The sequence below is a fragment of the Diabrotica undecimpunctata genome, chromosome 1, assembly GCF_040954645.1.
Source record: "Diabrotica undecimpunctata isolate CICGRU chromosome 1, icDiaUnde3, whole genome shotgun sequence".
NCBI classification, from domain to species: domain Eukaryota; kingdom Metazoa; phylum Arthropoda; class Insecta; order Coleoptera; family Chrysomelidae; genus Diabrotica; species Diabrotica undecimpunctata.
The window spans coordinates 183,368,107-183,384,256 of NC_092803.1; the positions used below are offsets into that span (position 1 = coordinate 183,368,107).

Below are 16,150 nucleotides of genomic sequence, written 5' to 3' on the forward strand. Positions count from 1 at the left end.
TTTTATGCATCGTTTCGTCAGTAGGGACAAGACTTAGAAGTATTATAATGATCCCATATCACAAGAATAGGATAACTAGTGGCATGAACTCACTGCTTCAGCTCTGAAGCAAGTTAGGGTCCAGAAGTCGACCGAGAAAGTGTTAGCATAAGTTTTTGGTATACAAAATGAATTTTCCCCGTGAGTTCAGTAAACTCAGAAGACAAAGCAACCTGTCTTACAGGTCACAAACATCACGAGAATCAATAAATTAAACTGTGAATTGTTGTAATATTCACCCTATTCGTCAGATTTAGATCCGGTAGTAGCAGCCGTGGAAACGTATTAGACCTTCATTCGGATTCTCGCTTCAAAAATGCCATATTAATTAGAAGATTGGTGGAACAAGTGTATTCAAGTTCACGAAGATTATATTTAACATACGTATTGACAAGAATGACAGATAATACTAAAGAATCTACCAAGTCTTATCGTTTGGAAAAATATTTAGTATTTATTTACATATTTTACATTTAATATTTTTATTAATGTATTATAATATGATCTTATTCTTTCTTCTTCTTCTTTTTATGTAAACATGGCTGTCTGTTTTTCAATGTGCTTCCAGTAAGTTGTCGTTCCATCGTTTTCGTGGTCTTCCTATTGGAAAACCGTCTCTTGCCGTCTTAACTACTCTATTTGTTGTCCATCAATTTACCATCAATTTTTTAAGTGTTTTCATTTTTGCTGTTTCTAACATCTTTTTGTGTCGTGTTTCTACTACGTACGTCATTGTTGCTCTGATGACTGTTTTGTAAATTCTGTCTTTCATTTTTTTCTCGATATTTTTATTTCTCCATATTGTTTCATTAAGGCAGCCTGCGGCTGTTTGCTCTATTCACTTGATCTTCCACTTCAGTTTCGTGCTTTCCGTAGCTAGATAATGTGATGCCTAGATATTTAAACTTCATCGCTTGTTCTATTATCTGACCTTCCAGCTCCAATTTACATCTTAGTAAATTTTCTGTTGTAACCATGCATTTTGTCTTTTTGGCTTGTTTAATTATATATACTAATTACGTATTTACTTTAAAAGATTACAGTATATTATGTTTCTTTTATTAAGTAATCTGTTTTTAAGTTTAAAGAAACACACTTTTTGTTAAAAGCAACGAAAACGCTTTAGAATATCAATTTGGTATCAAGGCTGAAGGCGGTTGTTTTAAAACGCTGTTTTATTAGGGTACGCTTCCTGTGGCTGTACTAGAGTACGGTCACCCCTGACAATTTTAGCTCCAGTTTGACCAGGAGGTATGCGTCCATCGCGTCTCGACGCGTAGATGCTACTCTTCTACTACCCTAGCTACAATTAATATACCGTACTCAAACGGTAAAGTTTGTTTAGCAGAAAATGGTTGACTTCAATTAGTGCGGTCGTAAATATTATTAAATTTATTTGACTTGGCCCATTATTAAGACCTTGTACCTCAGGTAAACCATTGTTACCTGAAACCGGGCCTTTTATACTATTATCGATTAACCCAGGATGTTTATATTTGGTACTAATTGAAGTCAATCATTTACTGCTAAACAAACTAAGTGCATTTCTTTGTACAGGCAACATTAATGAGTTAGGCCAGGTATTTTCGTTATTTTAAATTAAATATTAAACCAGCGACATTAATAAGTTTTACACAAAACACTTATTATAGCTCTCAATTGTATATTGTAGTATATCGTGTCATGTAATCATTTACAGGGCAGATACAAAGAATATTTATTTTACCATTTTCTGTCTTCTAATCCTCAAACTCAACTCGTACCATTCCCTCTTCTGTATGTAGCATCTATTATATGGTGTCTTTTAAGACTTGAAATTGTGTATTTTAGTAGGTCATTCATTACTGGTTAAGTCCCTAGATAAATAAAACAAAACCAAAGTTATTTCATGTTCGTAACGTTTCGAAACATTCTGAAAATTACTTACACTTTAAGCACCATGAAACATGAAACGACGCCATAGGATCTGATCTACTATTATATGCTTTATATTTCATCCTGTTTTATATAAATAGACGGGAGAGTAATACGTATACCTCAAGATAAACGCCATTTCGCAACTGTATATGCGACTCTGAAATCATGAATAACAAATATAATCATTTATTCAGGTAGTGACATTACCAGACAAAATTCTAGAGAAATAAATTGTACGTGAAATGTGGGACTGTTTGAAGTTTTAAGGCGATAATTTGAATAATGGACGTTCAGGCATTCCGCTTTGATTTTAAATACAAATGTCGGCAAATGAGAGCATCCTTACATTATTTCTTGCCTGCGTTTCCAAATATATATATTGGGAATAAACCGTAAATTTTAAATGAAACTTTCAAATTATTAATATTTCTACCTCCAGATCTGATTATCTTTTGCCTAAAAGACAAGTTTAACAATTTTGTTTTTGGAAACTAACTAAAATAGTACTGGTCTTATATCTGGGTGACTTATACTCATCATCACTCTGGCTTTACAAACTTGCATGGGTCATAGCCTCCTCAAGAATTTCTCTCCAGTCGTCCCTATCTTGTTCTGGGTCTTCTCCTTCTTCTCTTATCAATAGGTCTATCGTAGGATTTGTGGTTGCGTGCTTATTTTCATATACTTCGTTTAATTGGTGTTTATGATTAAACCCATTTTTGTAGCTGATTCTTATATGATTCTACATACGCCTCTCGTACAGCGTTTTCCGTTCTCCCAACAATATTGATATCATCAGCATAGGTCAGGATTTGCACTGATTTATTATATATTGAACCAGTAGGAGCTAGTAGCTAGGAGCTAGTAGATGGCTAAGTTCAGATAGGGACCCAGTTCCGTGGGGTATAACACGGCCCCCTTGCCCAGGGATACGGGTGAAGACCACAACGATGATGAAGGTGGAGAATATAGTATTCGGTTCAGTGAATTCAACGGAAGTGGCAACCCTGTTTCTAGGGATAGTATAGAATCAACCTGGTGAAGGGCAGCAGCGATCACCAGTACTAGAATTAGGCGTAAAGGAAATGATCCTAAACCGGCTTCTTACTAGAATACCGTAGGTGAGACTGAAACAGTTAGAGGGCTACGGTACTGCGATGCGGAAAGCAAGTAGGAAACTACCGCATTATATTCCTCAGGACATCCGTCCGTAGATTTTCTCTTGTCATGTTGGAAGAAACAAAACAAACGGCCCCTAGTCCCGGGCAGGCCTTAAATGGCCAAGGGGTGCGAAGAATCTCCCGGTTTCAACTTGATAAGACAATCAAAATTGCTACGTGGAATGTTAGAAGCTTATTTGCAGCAGGCAAACTACAAAATCTAATTCAGGAAATGAACAGAATTAACATCGATATTCTCGGCATAAGCGAATTGCGATGGGAAGGCACAGGCATGATCAATACTACTGGTAAAACCCTTTACTACTCATGCAGTGATAGCACAGACCCTCACCACAGACATGGGGTGGGAGTTCTGATAAGCGAAAATTTGCGCGCCTCCGTGAAGAACTTTGTCCCGATCTCCGAAAGAGTCATACTTATTCAGTTGCATGGAAAAGTTAACATAAATATTATACAAGTCTACGCCCCTACAGCAGACAAGCAAGAAGAAGAACTAGAGCGATTTTATCAACAGCTAGACGAAGCCTTAAAGGTGACTAAGAATCACGAAATTAACATCGTATTAGGAGACTTCAACGCAAAAGTTGGGGAAGGAGCTGTAGATCACGTAGTTGGAAAATATGGTCTTGGTCAGAGAAACGACAGAGGGGACAGATTGATACAGTACTGTCAAGACAAAGATCTAGTCATAACGAATACTTGGTATAAGTTACCACCCAGGAGGCTTTACACATGGAAGTCGCCTTTAGACGGACATCAGAGCATTATAAGGAACCAAATAGATTATGTGACAATTAATAGAAGGTACAGGAATGCTATTACTAAGGTATCTGCATTACCTGGAGCAGACATAGGATCCGACCACAATCCCTTAGTAGCAAATATCAAACTGAGGCTCGCTACAGCTAAAAGAAAACACCAGAAGGCATCAGTAAACATTAGAAAACTCAAAAACAATGAAACAAATGAAGCGTACACAGAGGAAATAAACAATAGGTTCTCTAATATGGCAACTGAGAATGATGTTGAAAAGTCATGGACCACCATAAAAGAATCATTTGATGAGTTGAACAACACTTTTCTAGTCGAGAGTAAAACAACTACCAAGAATGAGTGGATGACAGAAGAAATATTAGAGATGATGGAACAACGCAGGCAGTGTAAGATCAGGCAGGACGAAGTAGGGTACCGAAATATACACAGTCAAATTCGTAAAGAAATTATAGCGGCGAAGGAGATCTGGATGACTACACTTTGCGCCGAGGCTGAAAGCCTATATAAACTCGGCGACAGCTTCAATCTTCACAAGAAAATTAAGGAAATTGCTGGTGTCTTCAAGAAAAAACAAGTCACTGGTATACATAATGACCAAAATGAATTAATAACGGACCCTAGCGATATACTTAATACTTGGAAAATGTACACAGCCAATTTGTTCAATGATGACAGAACACAAAAACCACCACAACTGGGAGACCATTTGTATGGCCCAAGTATTTTGAAAGCTGAAATTGTACACGCTATCAAACTATTAAAAAGTAACAAAACCCCAGGACCAGATGATATGTACGCAGAAACAATCAAGTTACTTAATGAAGAAAACCTAGACATTATTGTCAAGCTCTTTAACGACATCTACGATACGGGTCAGATTCCAAAAGATTGGCTTCGATCTACATTTATCGCCCTACCAAAAACACCACGTGCGAACTTCTGCAAGGACCACCGACTAATAAGCCTAATGAGTCACTTTTTGAAACTTTTCCTGAGAATACTTCACACTAGATTGTTTAAAAAATGTGAAGAGGTCAGTGGATGGAGTCAGTTTGGTTTCAAAAATGGACTTGGCACGAGAGAAGCGATCTTTAGTATGCAAACATTGATACAGAATTGTTTAGATCAAAGAAAGGATGTTTTTATCTGTTTCATCGATTACGAGAAAGCATTCGATAATGTAAAACATGAATTGATGATAAAATACCTACAAGAGTTGGGATTGGATGCAAAGGATATAAGAATCATTGCCAATCTGTATTGGAATCAGACAGCAACAGTACGTCTTCAAAATTCCAACGAAACAGAAGATTTCTCCATTAAAAAAGGAGTAAGGCAAGGTTGTATACTGTCTCCAATGCTGTTCAATTTATACGTAGAAAAAGCCTTCGCAGAAGCAGTGGAAGACTCTAATAAGGGTATTAAAGTTAACGGCATATTTATTAATAACATCAGGTATGCCGATGATACAGCCATAGTGGCAGATAACATCGAAGATCTTCAATGCCTTTTGAATGATCTAACTCTTGCAAGTGAAGCTCGGGGTTTGAAAATAAATATCAAGAAGACAAAATCAATGATTATAAGTAGAAATGATTACCCCAACGCAAAGATATATGTCTCTGGAGAAGAAATCGAACAAGTCAGGCAATTCAAATACTTGGGATGTTTGCTGAATGAGGGTTGGGACCCCGAGAATGAAATAAAGAGCAGAGTTGAACAAGCCAGAAATGCTTTCTTGAGGCTTCGTAAGTTTCTGACTGATCGCAAATTGGACTTCAACCTCCGATACAAGATGCTTAAGTGTTACGTGTGGCCTGTTCTCCTGTACGGAATGGAAGCATGGACGTTAAAGGCCAGTTCCATTAACAAACTTGAAGTGTTCGAAATGTGGTGCCTGCGTCGAATGCTCAGAATATCATGGACGGACAGGGTCAGAAATGAGGAAGTACTCAGAAGAGCGGGCTTACATGATAGGGAACTTTTTAATTATGTAAAAAGTAAGAAGACTGCATACTTGGGGCACATTATACGAGGAGAACGATACACTTTTCAGCAACTGATACTCGAAGGGAAAATAGAGGGTAGGAGAGGTCTCGGACGTAAAAAAATGTCATGGCTGCGCAATATTCGACAATGGACAGGAATCCACAGCTATGAAATGCTTCGCAATGCTGCTAAAAACAGAATTATTTAATCCTGACTATTTAACATCTCACCTGACAAGACGATGTACGGTGGACGCCTACGCAGAAATGCATGGCACCTTAAGAAGAAGAAGAACCAGTGGTTGTGATTTGTGATTACTTTTGTGTATTACTTTTTCCAGAGCCAGATTGAACAGTATACAGGATAGAGGGTCTCCCTGGCGCAGCCCGTTATTTTTTTTTTAAGGTTCAGACAGTTCCCCCTGAATTCGTACTTTACATTTAACTTTTTCAAGAGTTGTTTTGTTAAATATATAAACTGATTTGGTATTCCTAGCTCTTTCATTGCTTTGAATATTTCTCTTCTATTATTCCCAGAGTCGTAGGCAGCTTTGTAGTCTATAAATATGTGATGAGTATCTATGCCATATTTCAGTATTTTTTTCTAAAATTTGTTTCAGGGTTGCAATCTGATGAATTGTCAATTTAGCACCTCTGAAACCAGCCTCGTATTTTCCTACTATCTGTTCTGCATATGGTCCCATACGGTGACATAGTACTGTGGGCTGTATCTATATCTTAAACGCTGCATTTAGAAGCGTAATTCCTCTGTGGTTATAGCATTTAAAGATATCTCCTTTTTTGTGTATGGTGCAAAGTATTCCAATATTCCAATCATTGGGGAGGGATTTATGTGTTCATATTTCTTTTTAATGCCATTATGGTATCGTGGCCACCTTTATATAGTTCAGCTGGGAGATTATCCATTCGGAGTGATTTGTTTCTGGCTAGTTTTTTAACTGCATCTTTAACTTCAAGAATCGTTGGTGGTTTCTTTTCCTTCTCGTCTGTTCCCCTAATCTTATATCTTATTGTATTGTCTTGTTGAACTGGTTGCCTTGAATTATTTTCTGTTGATGGTAACTTTCTTATAGAATGCTCTGAATTCTTTCTTTCTGTTAAGGTTTTTTAGGTCAATTATACTACTTATAGTATTTTCTTACATGTCTCTCCTCTCAGATTCATTATGTCAAACCATCGTTTTTTACTGTTCTTTGTATTGTTTAGGACATTTGAGTTGTTCCTGAGTTTCCGATCAATAGAGTAAATTTCTCATATGGTTGTTGTGTTAATTGATTATTTCGAAATCGTTGCATACATTATTGTGCCGTTAGCATTTTCTCCTCTGAATGTCCTACCGGAAAAAGATAGTTTCATCATGTAATATATTGCTTACTGACTTGATGTTGGTAGGTGGAAGGGGCTGGTGTTTTTTTTATAAACATTGTTTTACTAAAGGTCTGAATATATTAGACAACAAATTTTTAAATGAGAGCTTTTTTATGCTAAATATTTATTGCGGCTGGTCAGACCAGCTGCTTAATGGTTGTTACGCTCTCGTAACTCTTCGACTCTCTCTCTTACTCTGCCTCGACTCGGTGATCTTTTTCTTTCTGTCTCTCTCTGACTTCCTCTCTCCTTCCCTCTCTATCTCTTTCTCCCTCTCTCTCTCTCTCTCTCTCTCTCTCTCTCTCTCTCTCTCTCTCTCTCTCTCTCTCTCTCTCTCTCTCTCTCTCTCTCACTCCCCCCATCACTCTGACATAGAGGTGAGTTCGTATACCTACAGCGTATTCCATGATACTATAACAAACATGTTTGTTATAATATCATGAGCGTATTCAGTGTTATTTACTTTGCAACACTTTGTCGATATTGTATTTAACTAAAAGTAATAACAGTGCCAATCAAATACGATTGTAATAAATGACGGGACAGCTGACAATGTTTTTTGACAAGAAATTTTGATATATTAATTCAATGTATATTTGTTAAATAAAGATTATAGTAATTTTTTCTAAAAAAAATCTGAACATTTTGTTTTTGATTATGGCGTATTTATTTTCTTTTATACGCCATCATGTCATTATATTTTCTATGCCAAATAGTTTAGAGGTTTCACATCTGCCAGGCGTCCGCGTGGGCTCTTTTGTCTAAGGATATCGTTGCTAAGCAATTTAACAATATGTTGGTTTGAAAAAATACCTCAAATATAACACCATTACTAAATTTCTTAACTGCATTATTATTAAGATACGACACGTGGTCCCGAGATTTTCCTTTATTTCCGGAAAATCTGTATGATCGGGATACTTGTAAATTACCTAGGAATTGTAAATAATTTTTAAAAAAACTTAGTTTATAGTGATCATTTTCCAATCAAATTGAATTACATATGTTTATATGTAGTAGATTGATAGAACAAGTAATTTTTGTAATATATCTGTACCATACTAATTGATCTTCTGGTTAAGTTTTAGCTTCTAGTAAACGTAACGCATTAGAGAGAGGGTACTTACCTACTCATCATGAACTCATTAAATCATTTCTATCGCTACGTCGATTTGATTTTGCCTAAACAATGTTCTAACCGCTTGTCCAATTTTTACCGAATATATAAATCGAGTACGACTAATTTTGATAGACGTGGAATAGATTTTCCGTACATATTTAATGGACAATTGTGTAGCTATACATTATTCATACAAACGGTCTAAATCAACATTATCGTGATGTGCCTCATGAAATCATAGCTTGGTTTAATATTGTAAATCAACTCGTCTACGAGGTTGAGAATTATTAATGTTGAAATTCAGTTGTCACCGTTTATTAATTAATTTATTTTTTTAAGGAATATTTCCTAAATTTCCATCTCCTAATTCGACATTAGAATTATGGAGATAGTACTCTGATATACCACTGATAAAAGCCGTTCTTCTAGTTATGTCGTTTGTCGTGTGGACAGTCTTGTGATTTTCGTAATAATACAATATTTATAATATCAAAAAAATGTCAGTAGTTAAGGAGATAATTCTAGTAATATCGGTGATTAAAGTTTCTGTTTGCTATTTCAAGCTTTTCTTTAAATTTCGTCTTTGAAATTCTCATATGATTGACTGTCATTGTGATGCATAATATTTCATTAAAGGTTTTTTTTTATTTTCATGGCTGAAGCTTTGGTGAATTCTTTTTTATTTCATGAGCTTTCTGCTTGGCAATTTCAACAAAATATTTTTGTTTTGGTTATTGACTATTTTGCTCTTTAATACTTTAATATATGACATATTTTTTGTGTTGCCTCAAATTCTTCAAATGTATCTGATACACTTTCTCCGAGATAATGATTTTTCTTCTTCTTTTTTCTCTTTATGTTTCTCGTTTTAGTTAACATGCGTTCAATGAGATTTATTTTTCTCTTCTAGGATCTTCATGTTTTAAATCATGTACATTATAAACAAGTTATAGAAAACATGAAACTGTAATAAGTACACAAAAAGAAAATTTTGTTATTTCTTTACTAATTTTTATTGTTATTAAGCTATTTATTTTCATTTTTGGCGTTTCTGGGACACTTTTTTTTGGAATATGTTGTATTTTAATGCTGATTAATAAATATATATTCATGCAGTGTTGTTTCTAATATAGTATTTCTTGTTTAGACAATTTGACTGGCCTGGGCCTAACTACCACCACAACAGCTCGAAGAGACTCCTTCGATCGTAATACATCAGCATTTTCCCCATCTTTGGAATACAGACAGAAGTGGCCCACGTCGTATAACATCGGAAGCAGTCCTAGTCCATTGACAGGAAGCCTAACACCGCCTCCAACCGCTCCTCTACAACTGGGCGGTCTTGTCAACTCTCGGGTACTATCTGCAGCGCCTGGAGCCGAAGCCAAATACAGAAACTCTGTCGCTGCTGGATTGAACACCACAGCGATTTTCGGGTCTACTAATAGTTTGTTTACGAAGATCAATTCCACATTAACTACAGTTCCAGCGACGCTAGATAAAGGGCCGCAAGGGAGGTCACGATTGCTGGAGGATTTCAGAAACAACAGATATCCAAATCTTCAGCTGAGGTAAGGATTAGGTACCACTTCAAAAGTTTAGCTAGATCTAGAAGACTTTTCTTCTTCATTTGATGCTGTATTCAGTACTTATTGTAAGCTTTGTCGAATATATGCAATTCCGATCAGAAATTTAACTCCTTAAGAACACTTTTAGTCTCTTTACGATCCTGTTTAAGAAAAATATACTAGTTTTTTTTTTTCAAAGCTTGCTCACCAATGTCTTAATCATGGCGTAGCATTTTCATCTCCCGATTAGAATGTCCTTAAAATTATATTGGTATAAATCGTCTGTTTATCCTTTTCCCAAGTCTACTTTAAATATTTATGTTTATAGAGGGCGACTCCTACGAAAAGAATCATCTACAGCAATTTGTTTCTGGATGAGGTAAAGGTATTTTGAAATATTTCAGCGGGTTCTATGTATTTTAGGAGATAAACAGTGGTATCTATTTTTTGATATCTAAAGTAAATGGCGCTAGCAATACCACTCTCTCTTAATTGAGAATTTGCTTAACGATCCCACTTTTCTTTCTCTGTTCCGGCACTACCCGCGCTAATGGTCATGCCATGTCGTATGGTGTAGGAAGACAGACTTGTAAAGAAAAAAGACAGTCATGTATACTTCCATTAAATAACTATTTGCATTAATCATAGTCATCATTATTTATTAAAAAAAACTTGTGATTTTTAGGGATTTGGCAAACCACATTGTAGAGTTTTCGCAAGATCAACATGGCTCCCGGTTCATCCAACAGAAACTGGAACGAGCCACTGCGACAGAGAAACAGATGGTCTTTAACGAGATCCTCTCCGCTGCTTACAACCTCATGACGGACGTTTTTGGAAACTACGTTATACAGAAGTTCTTCGAATTTGGAACACCAGAACAGAAGACTACACTAGCGCAAAAAGTCCGTGGTCATGTTTTGCCCTTGGCCTTGCAGATGTACGGTTGTCGAGTCATACAGAAGGCACTGGAGTCTATACCTCCAGAACAACAACAAGAAATCGTCCGAGAGCTAGATGGACACGTTTTGAAGTGTGTTAAAGATCAAAATGGAAACCACGTTGTGCAGAAGTGTATTGAATGTGTTGATCCTAATGCTTTACAGGTAACAAAATGAAAAATAAAATAATTCTTTTTTGCACATATTAATTTAAACTGCTTTGTGTTCTAGTTCATAATTTCTTCATTCTCTGGACAAGTGTACACTTTATCCACCCACCCGTACGGCTGTAGAGTAATCCAGCGCATTTTGGAGCATTGTACACCAGAACAGACGGCGCCAATTTTGGCAGAACTACATCAACATACTGATCAGCTGATCCAAGATCAATTTGGAAATTACGTCATTCAGCATGTGCTAGGTAAGAAAATGTTATTATGATCATTTATTTGAAAATCGACTATGTTATTTAGACTTGATGACATTCAGTGACAGTGATAATAAATTTATTATCATTTGTAAGCCATTTCTACTATGTTTGATGTATATTTTGATACATCTGCTACAAAAGAAGCTAACCAATATCTGTTACTCAAACAATTTAAACTTCATACTATGAAAGACATCTCTATTTACTGCTTTATTGGTTTAATAATATGCTTATTTTGTTTTTAGAGCATGGAAAACCCGAAGACAAATCTCAACTAATCAACAGCGTTAGAGGCAAAGTGTTGGTACTGAGTCAGCATAAATTTGCCAGCAATGTGGTTGAAAAATGTGTGACACACGCCACAAGAGCAGAAAGAGCACTGCTCATTGAAGAAGTGTGTGGATTTAATGACAAGTAAGTAAAATTTTTGTATACCATATCATTATATTTTACTATATTGAATTTTCCCGATTTTACGTAAAGTTACACTATCGGATGTATAACGAGAGGGGAGCAAACAGTTTTTGAAAGTCAAAGTATTTTAGATTATCTATCATTAATCTCTCCTGTTAATCGGGTGCATTTATTACAACTAATCTGAAACGCCTCTAGACCTTTCAACAAAAAATTGTCCTCAGCCCAGGTAGCTCCTATCACAATTTCGTTGGAAAACATTCATATTTTAAACTTAGTATGTGTTGAGGGAAAATATCTGGTGAATAAGGTAGGTATTTGAGTAATTCGTACTCTAAATCACGAATTGTGTACATAGAAATATGTAATTTTTGAGCAGGGACATTGTCCTGCAAAAACAAAACACAGTTTGGTCAACTTTCCGCGTCTTCTCCCACTTTTTTTTTCGTAGAGTGGTCAGTAACGTCGAATAGTCGTTTCCAATTGTTTTATTCTTATTCAGAATATCACCTCTTGGCAATCCCAAAAAGCTGTAACCAGGACGTTTACAGTAGATTATATCTTATATCAGGTACCCAAAACTAAGGGAATAAATAGTTTTTGGTCAAAGGTGTTAAAAACACATTAATGAAAATGAAATTTAAGATTGGGCTTAATGGTTGACTGTTACATAAACTAACTTCATAAAGTAATAATATAAGCAATATGTAATTAATATTGTCAACGTGATACAAAGATGAAAAATATCTGAATACATATAATAATAAAGAAAATTATCAACAAAAGCTCAATTAATAGTGAAATGAATAAACCTTATTAATAAGGGTGTATAAAATGCAATCAGCGATAAGTATACAAATAATAATGAAATTAATACAATTATTAATACAAGAAAATCAAAAATAGAATCAGTGATACATACACGAATAATAATGAACTTTCGTTAATAAAATTTCGTAGACACCATAAAGTTAATACTCAGTAATTGAAGGCAAAATGTTATGAAAGATTAGATGCTTATGACGCGAAGCACTATAATAAATAGTTCAGCAACAAACAACTGTAAACTTGCAAGGAATAATTGTATAATAAAATGTAACAATTTTACACAAGTAAACTTACTTGTGTATCAGCCACAATATAAAATAACTTACGTATACGCAGTGTTCGGATATAGCCATATCCTGGCCGTGAAGGTGGGTAAGGAGATAATAAGTAAACCTACTTGTGTATCAGCCACAATATAATATTATAACGTTGTACGTATACGCAGTTTTCGGATATAGCCATATCCTGTCTGTGAAGGTGGGTAAGGAGATAATGTCGCTTAATTCTTGCAGTCAGTATAACGAAGAATAAAATGTTTATTATTAATAATATTTATGAAATTTTTCCAAAAAACATGCCAATAAATATACTGTAGAACCTGTCGACTAACAGAAATATAGAATCCGCGGAAATGCTTGTTATGAGGCAAAGTCTGAAGATTTGAGGAGTTGGAAAATTAGAATCATTTAATGAAGTAATCAGGTAGCGCATATAGATAGAAGTAACAATAATAGGCGACAACAAAAGCTCAAGATCAACAACAGCATGCATCCATCCCCAAAAAAGAATACCCATCTCTATATTTTCGAATAACGAAAAAACTCGACGATTAATGAATTCTCTGTTACTGCCTGTTTTAGTTTTTGTACCAAGCCATTTTAGTAACATTTTCCAAACTTAATTTCTTAATAAATTAGTTTTAAATATTTACGTTTTCCTACAAACATTTACTATAAACACATTTCTGTGTATACATTTTAATTAGAAATCTGAAATAACTCGATAAGTATTTTATTGTAGTCATATGTTTGGCAATTTCAGTATTTTGTTATTGTTGTAATTAACACATTATTATATTGCCAATGATTTTTAGACATTTTTACTTTTACTAACCGTCTGTTCTTTACTCTGTTAACAATCAAGACCTATACATTAAGTAAGGAACCATTTTTTAAAAATATTGCGCGTGATTTGTTTGTTGGAAGGTCTAAAGAAAGTTACATTGTGTTTTTTGTGGCAATTCGTTAAAACAATCATTTTCAAAAAACAATTGTTTCCAAATTATGTAATTCAATATTTAAAACAACAGACTTCAGAATTTTTTTATATAAAACCAAACCCAACAACAAATAGAAAAGAACAAATAATGGCATTTATACAACACGTTGTGAATGAGATAGCTTTTATTTAGATGAAACCTCGAGACCATTGAAATCAATCCAGCAATTAAGGTACTCGCGCACTCGACCGAACCGGCCAGCAACGGAACGCACGACGACGATCGGCAATTTAATATCTTGTGTATTCAAATAAATCAAAATCAGCGTGCACTTTGAGGAAACAGTAGATCAAAGTTCTTGATATTGCTCGTAACTCATTCTGTAGTATTGATAAAATTTGTCTTGATGATCGATTAAATCAGGAAAAAAAGTAACAAATTCGCGTTTTGTGTTTCGTGGCGTCTAACTCCCTCATGTGTACAGGGCCTTAGTAAATTTGCTGTTATAGCCATGCATGTTGTCTTTTTTGGGGAAATTAACATGTTCAATTTTCTGGCGGTTATATTAAATTGGTGCAGCATACGTTGTAAATCATCTTCACTCTGAGAGAGTAGTATTGCGTCAGGAACAATAGAGGACTCGGGGAATTTTCCTGTCTTATCCCATTGCCAGCTTCAATAGGATCGTTTTAATTATTCCTAGAGGTATCTATGTTGCGTACAATAAGTGGCTAACGTTCTTTAATTTATTAAAGTAGTATCCGAGTAGCATATATATTCGAGTATTTATTTGGAGTAATATTATTCTGTCCGAGACTGGTACGAAGTTGGTCACATATTTACTCAGTTCTGATGTTACATACATACATACATCATTTTTTCTTCTGTGCTGTTACCGGAATACTATAATGCATTACCGTCGTTTTTACAAATTCCTGATTCTGCCCATCTCAATTCGTTGATTGCCAGTCGATCTATTTTCCTTCTTCTTCCCGATCTATATTTCAAACTTCTGGTATTCCGTGTGCATATTCTCAAATTAGATTTTCTTCTTTAGGTTTCCTTCACGAGGTTTTCGCATGTTGACTTAAGAGGCCTCGTGGTATAAATATGGTTCCCCTTTCCTGCCGAATCTTCGCCTTCGCTTTACATGATTAGTAACGGTTTGCAATTGAAGTTTCAATTATATGGTGATTTTCTTGAGGGTACTCTATGAGTCTTTAATGCAATGGTTTCATTTCATTCTCAAAAGAGTTACCTTTTCCCCAGCTTTTGCCAGTAAGTGGGAGATTGCTTATACCGGCAATCACTCAATCAGAATCAAGATCGTCACACGGGCAAGTGAGGTTTACACTTGGATTAGAGAGGCTATACGTTGTGCATCACTATCCCTGACATGCTCGTTACAACATTTAATTTCGGGTTGTAGTGGTGTGTTCCGTCGCCTGCCGGTTTGGTCAAGTGCGCAGGTATTTTTATGCTATCGTAAATGTTTACATATCATCAGATAACTAAACTTATCTGAGATAATGAACATAAAATTTAATGCAGCGATTCATCTATAGTTCAGAATGAAACAGATGTAAAAAAATAAAAATTATAAAAGCTTGAATGAAACAAACTGCTTAATTAGTTGTAGGATTTGGCCGTGATAGGAAAGTGATCTTTTTATATAAAACTCATATAAATAAAAATTTTCAAAAACTGATTGTGTCCATATTTCGTAAATTGTTAAAAGACATAGTCTGGCAGTTTGGGCAATTTTCGCATGATTTTAATAATTAGGTATATAAAAAGTTATTAGCAACTAACGCTTATTTTCTAATACTTTTGACTTTTTGATCAGATCTTTCATAAAAGTATAATAATAAGATCATAGATCGTAGACAAGATTTATCTGAATAGAATAATTTAAGACTGACTTGTTTACTATTCTGAATTGTTCTTATGCTTTATTAATCGTCTTCCTGTTGTTCATGTATATTTTTCCCTTTTCCTGTTTTGTATCAGGTACCTTCTCTGGTCGGAATAATATTAATAAATGTCTCTTTTGGATTTTTATTTTGTGGATTATATGTGAAATATATGTGGATTATATGTGAAATATATGTGGATTTTATTATATGGATTGTTTAATAAAACTCGCCACATCCCCAAGACCGTACATTGACATTACCCGGACTACAATACGTATATATATATATATATATATATATATATATATATATATATATATATATATATATATATATATATATATATATATATATAAGCGAGGTTCCTACAGCCTTTGCCGCTTCTCGCATTTCGACGGCCATCGTTTTCTGTCCATCCATTCGTCT

The 16,150-nt window shown here is 35.0% G+C and overlaps 1 protein-coding gene across 7 annotated transcripts in view; it reads left to right on the forward strand.

Annotated features, from left to right (window-relative positions):
- The window catches only part of pum (pumilio), a 718,098-nt gene that overhangs the window by 692,268 nt on the left and 9,680 nt on the right, over positions 1–16,150 (forward strand). For all 7 annotated transcript variants that reach the window (XM_072520724.1, XM_072520727.1, XM_072520726.1 and 4 more), the window contains 4 exons: positions 9,556–9,979; positions 10,662–11,082; positions 11,149–11,338; positions 11,593–11,761. In XM_072520724.1, the coding sequence (XP_072376825.1) occupies positions 9,556–9,979; positions 10,662–11,082; positions 11,149–11,338; positions 11,593–11,761 (1,204 nt within the window). The remainder of the gene's footprint in view (positions 1–9,555; positions 9,980–10,661; positions 11,083–11,148; positions 11,339–11,592; positions 11,762–16,150) is intronic.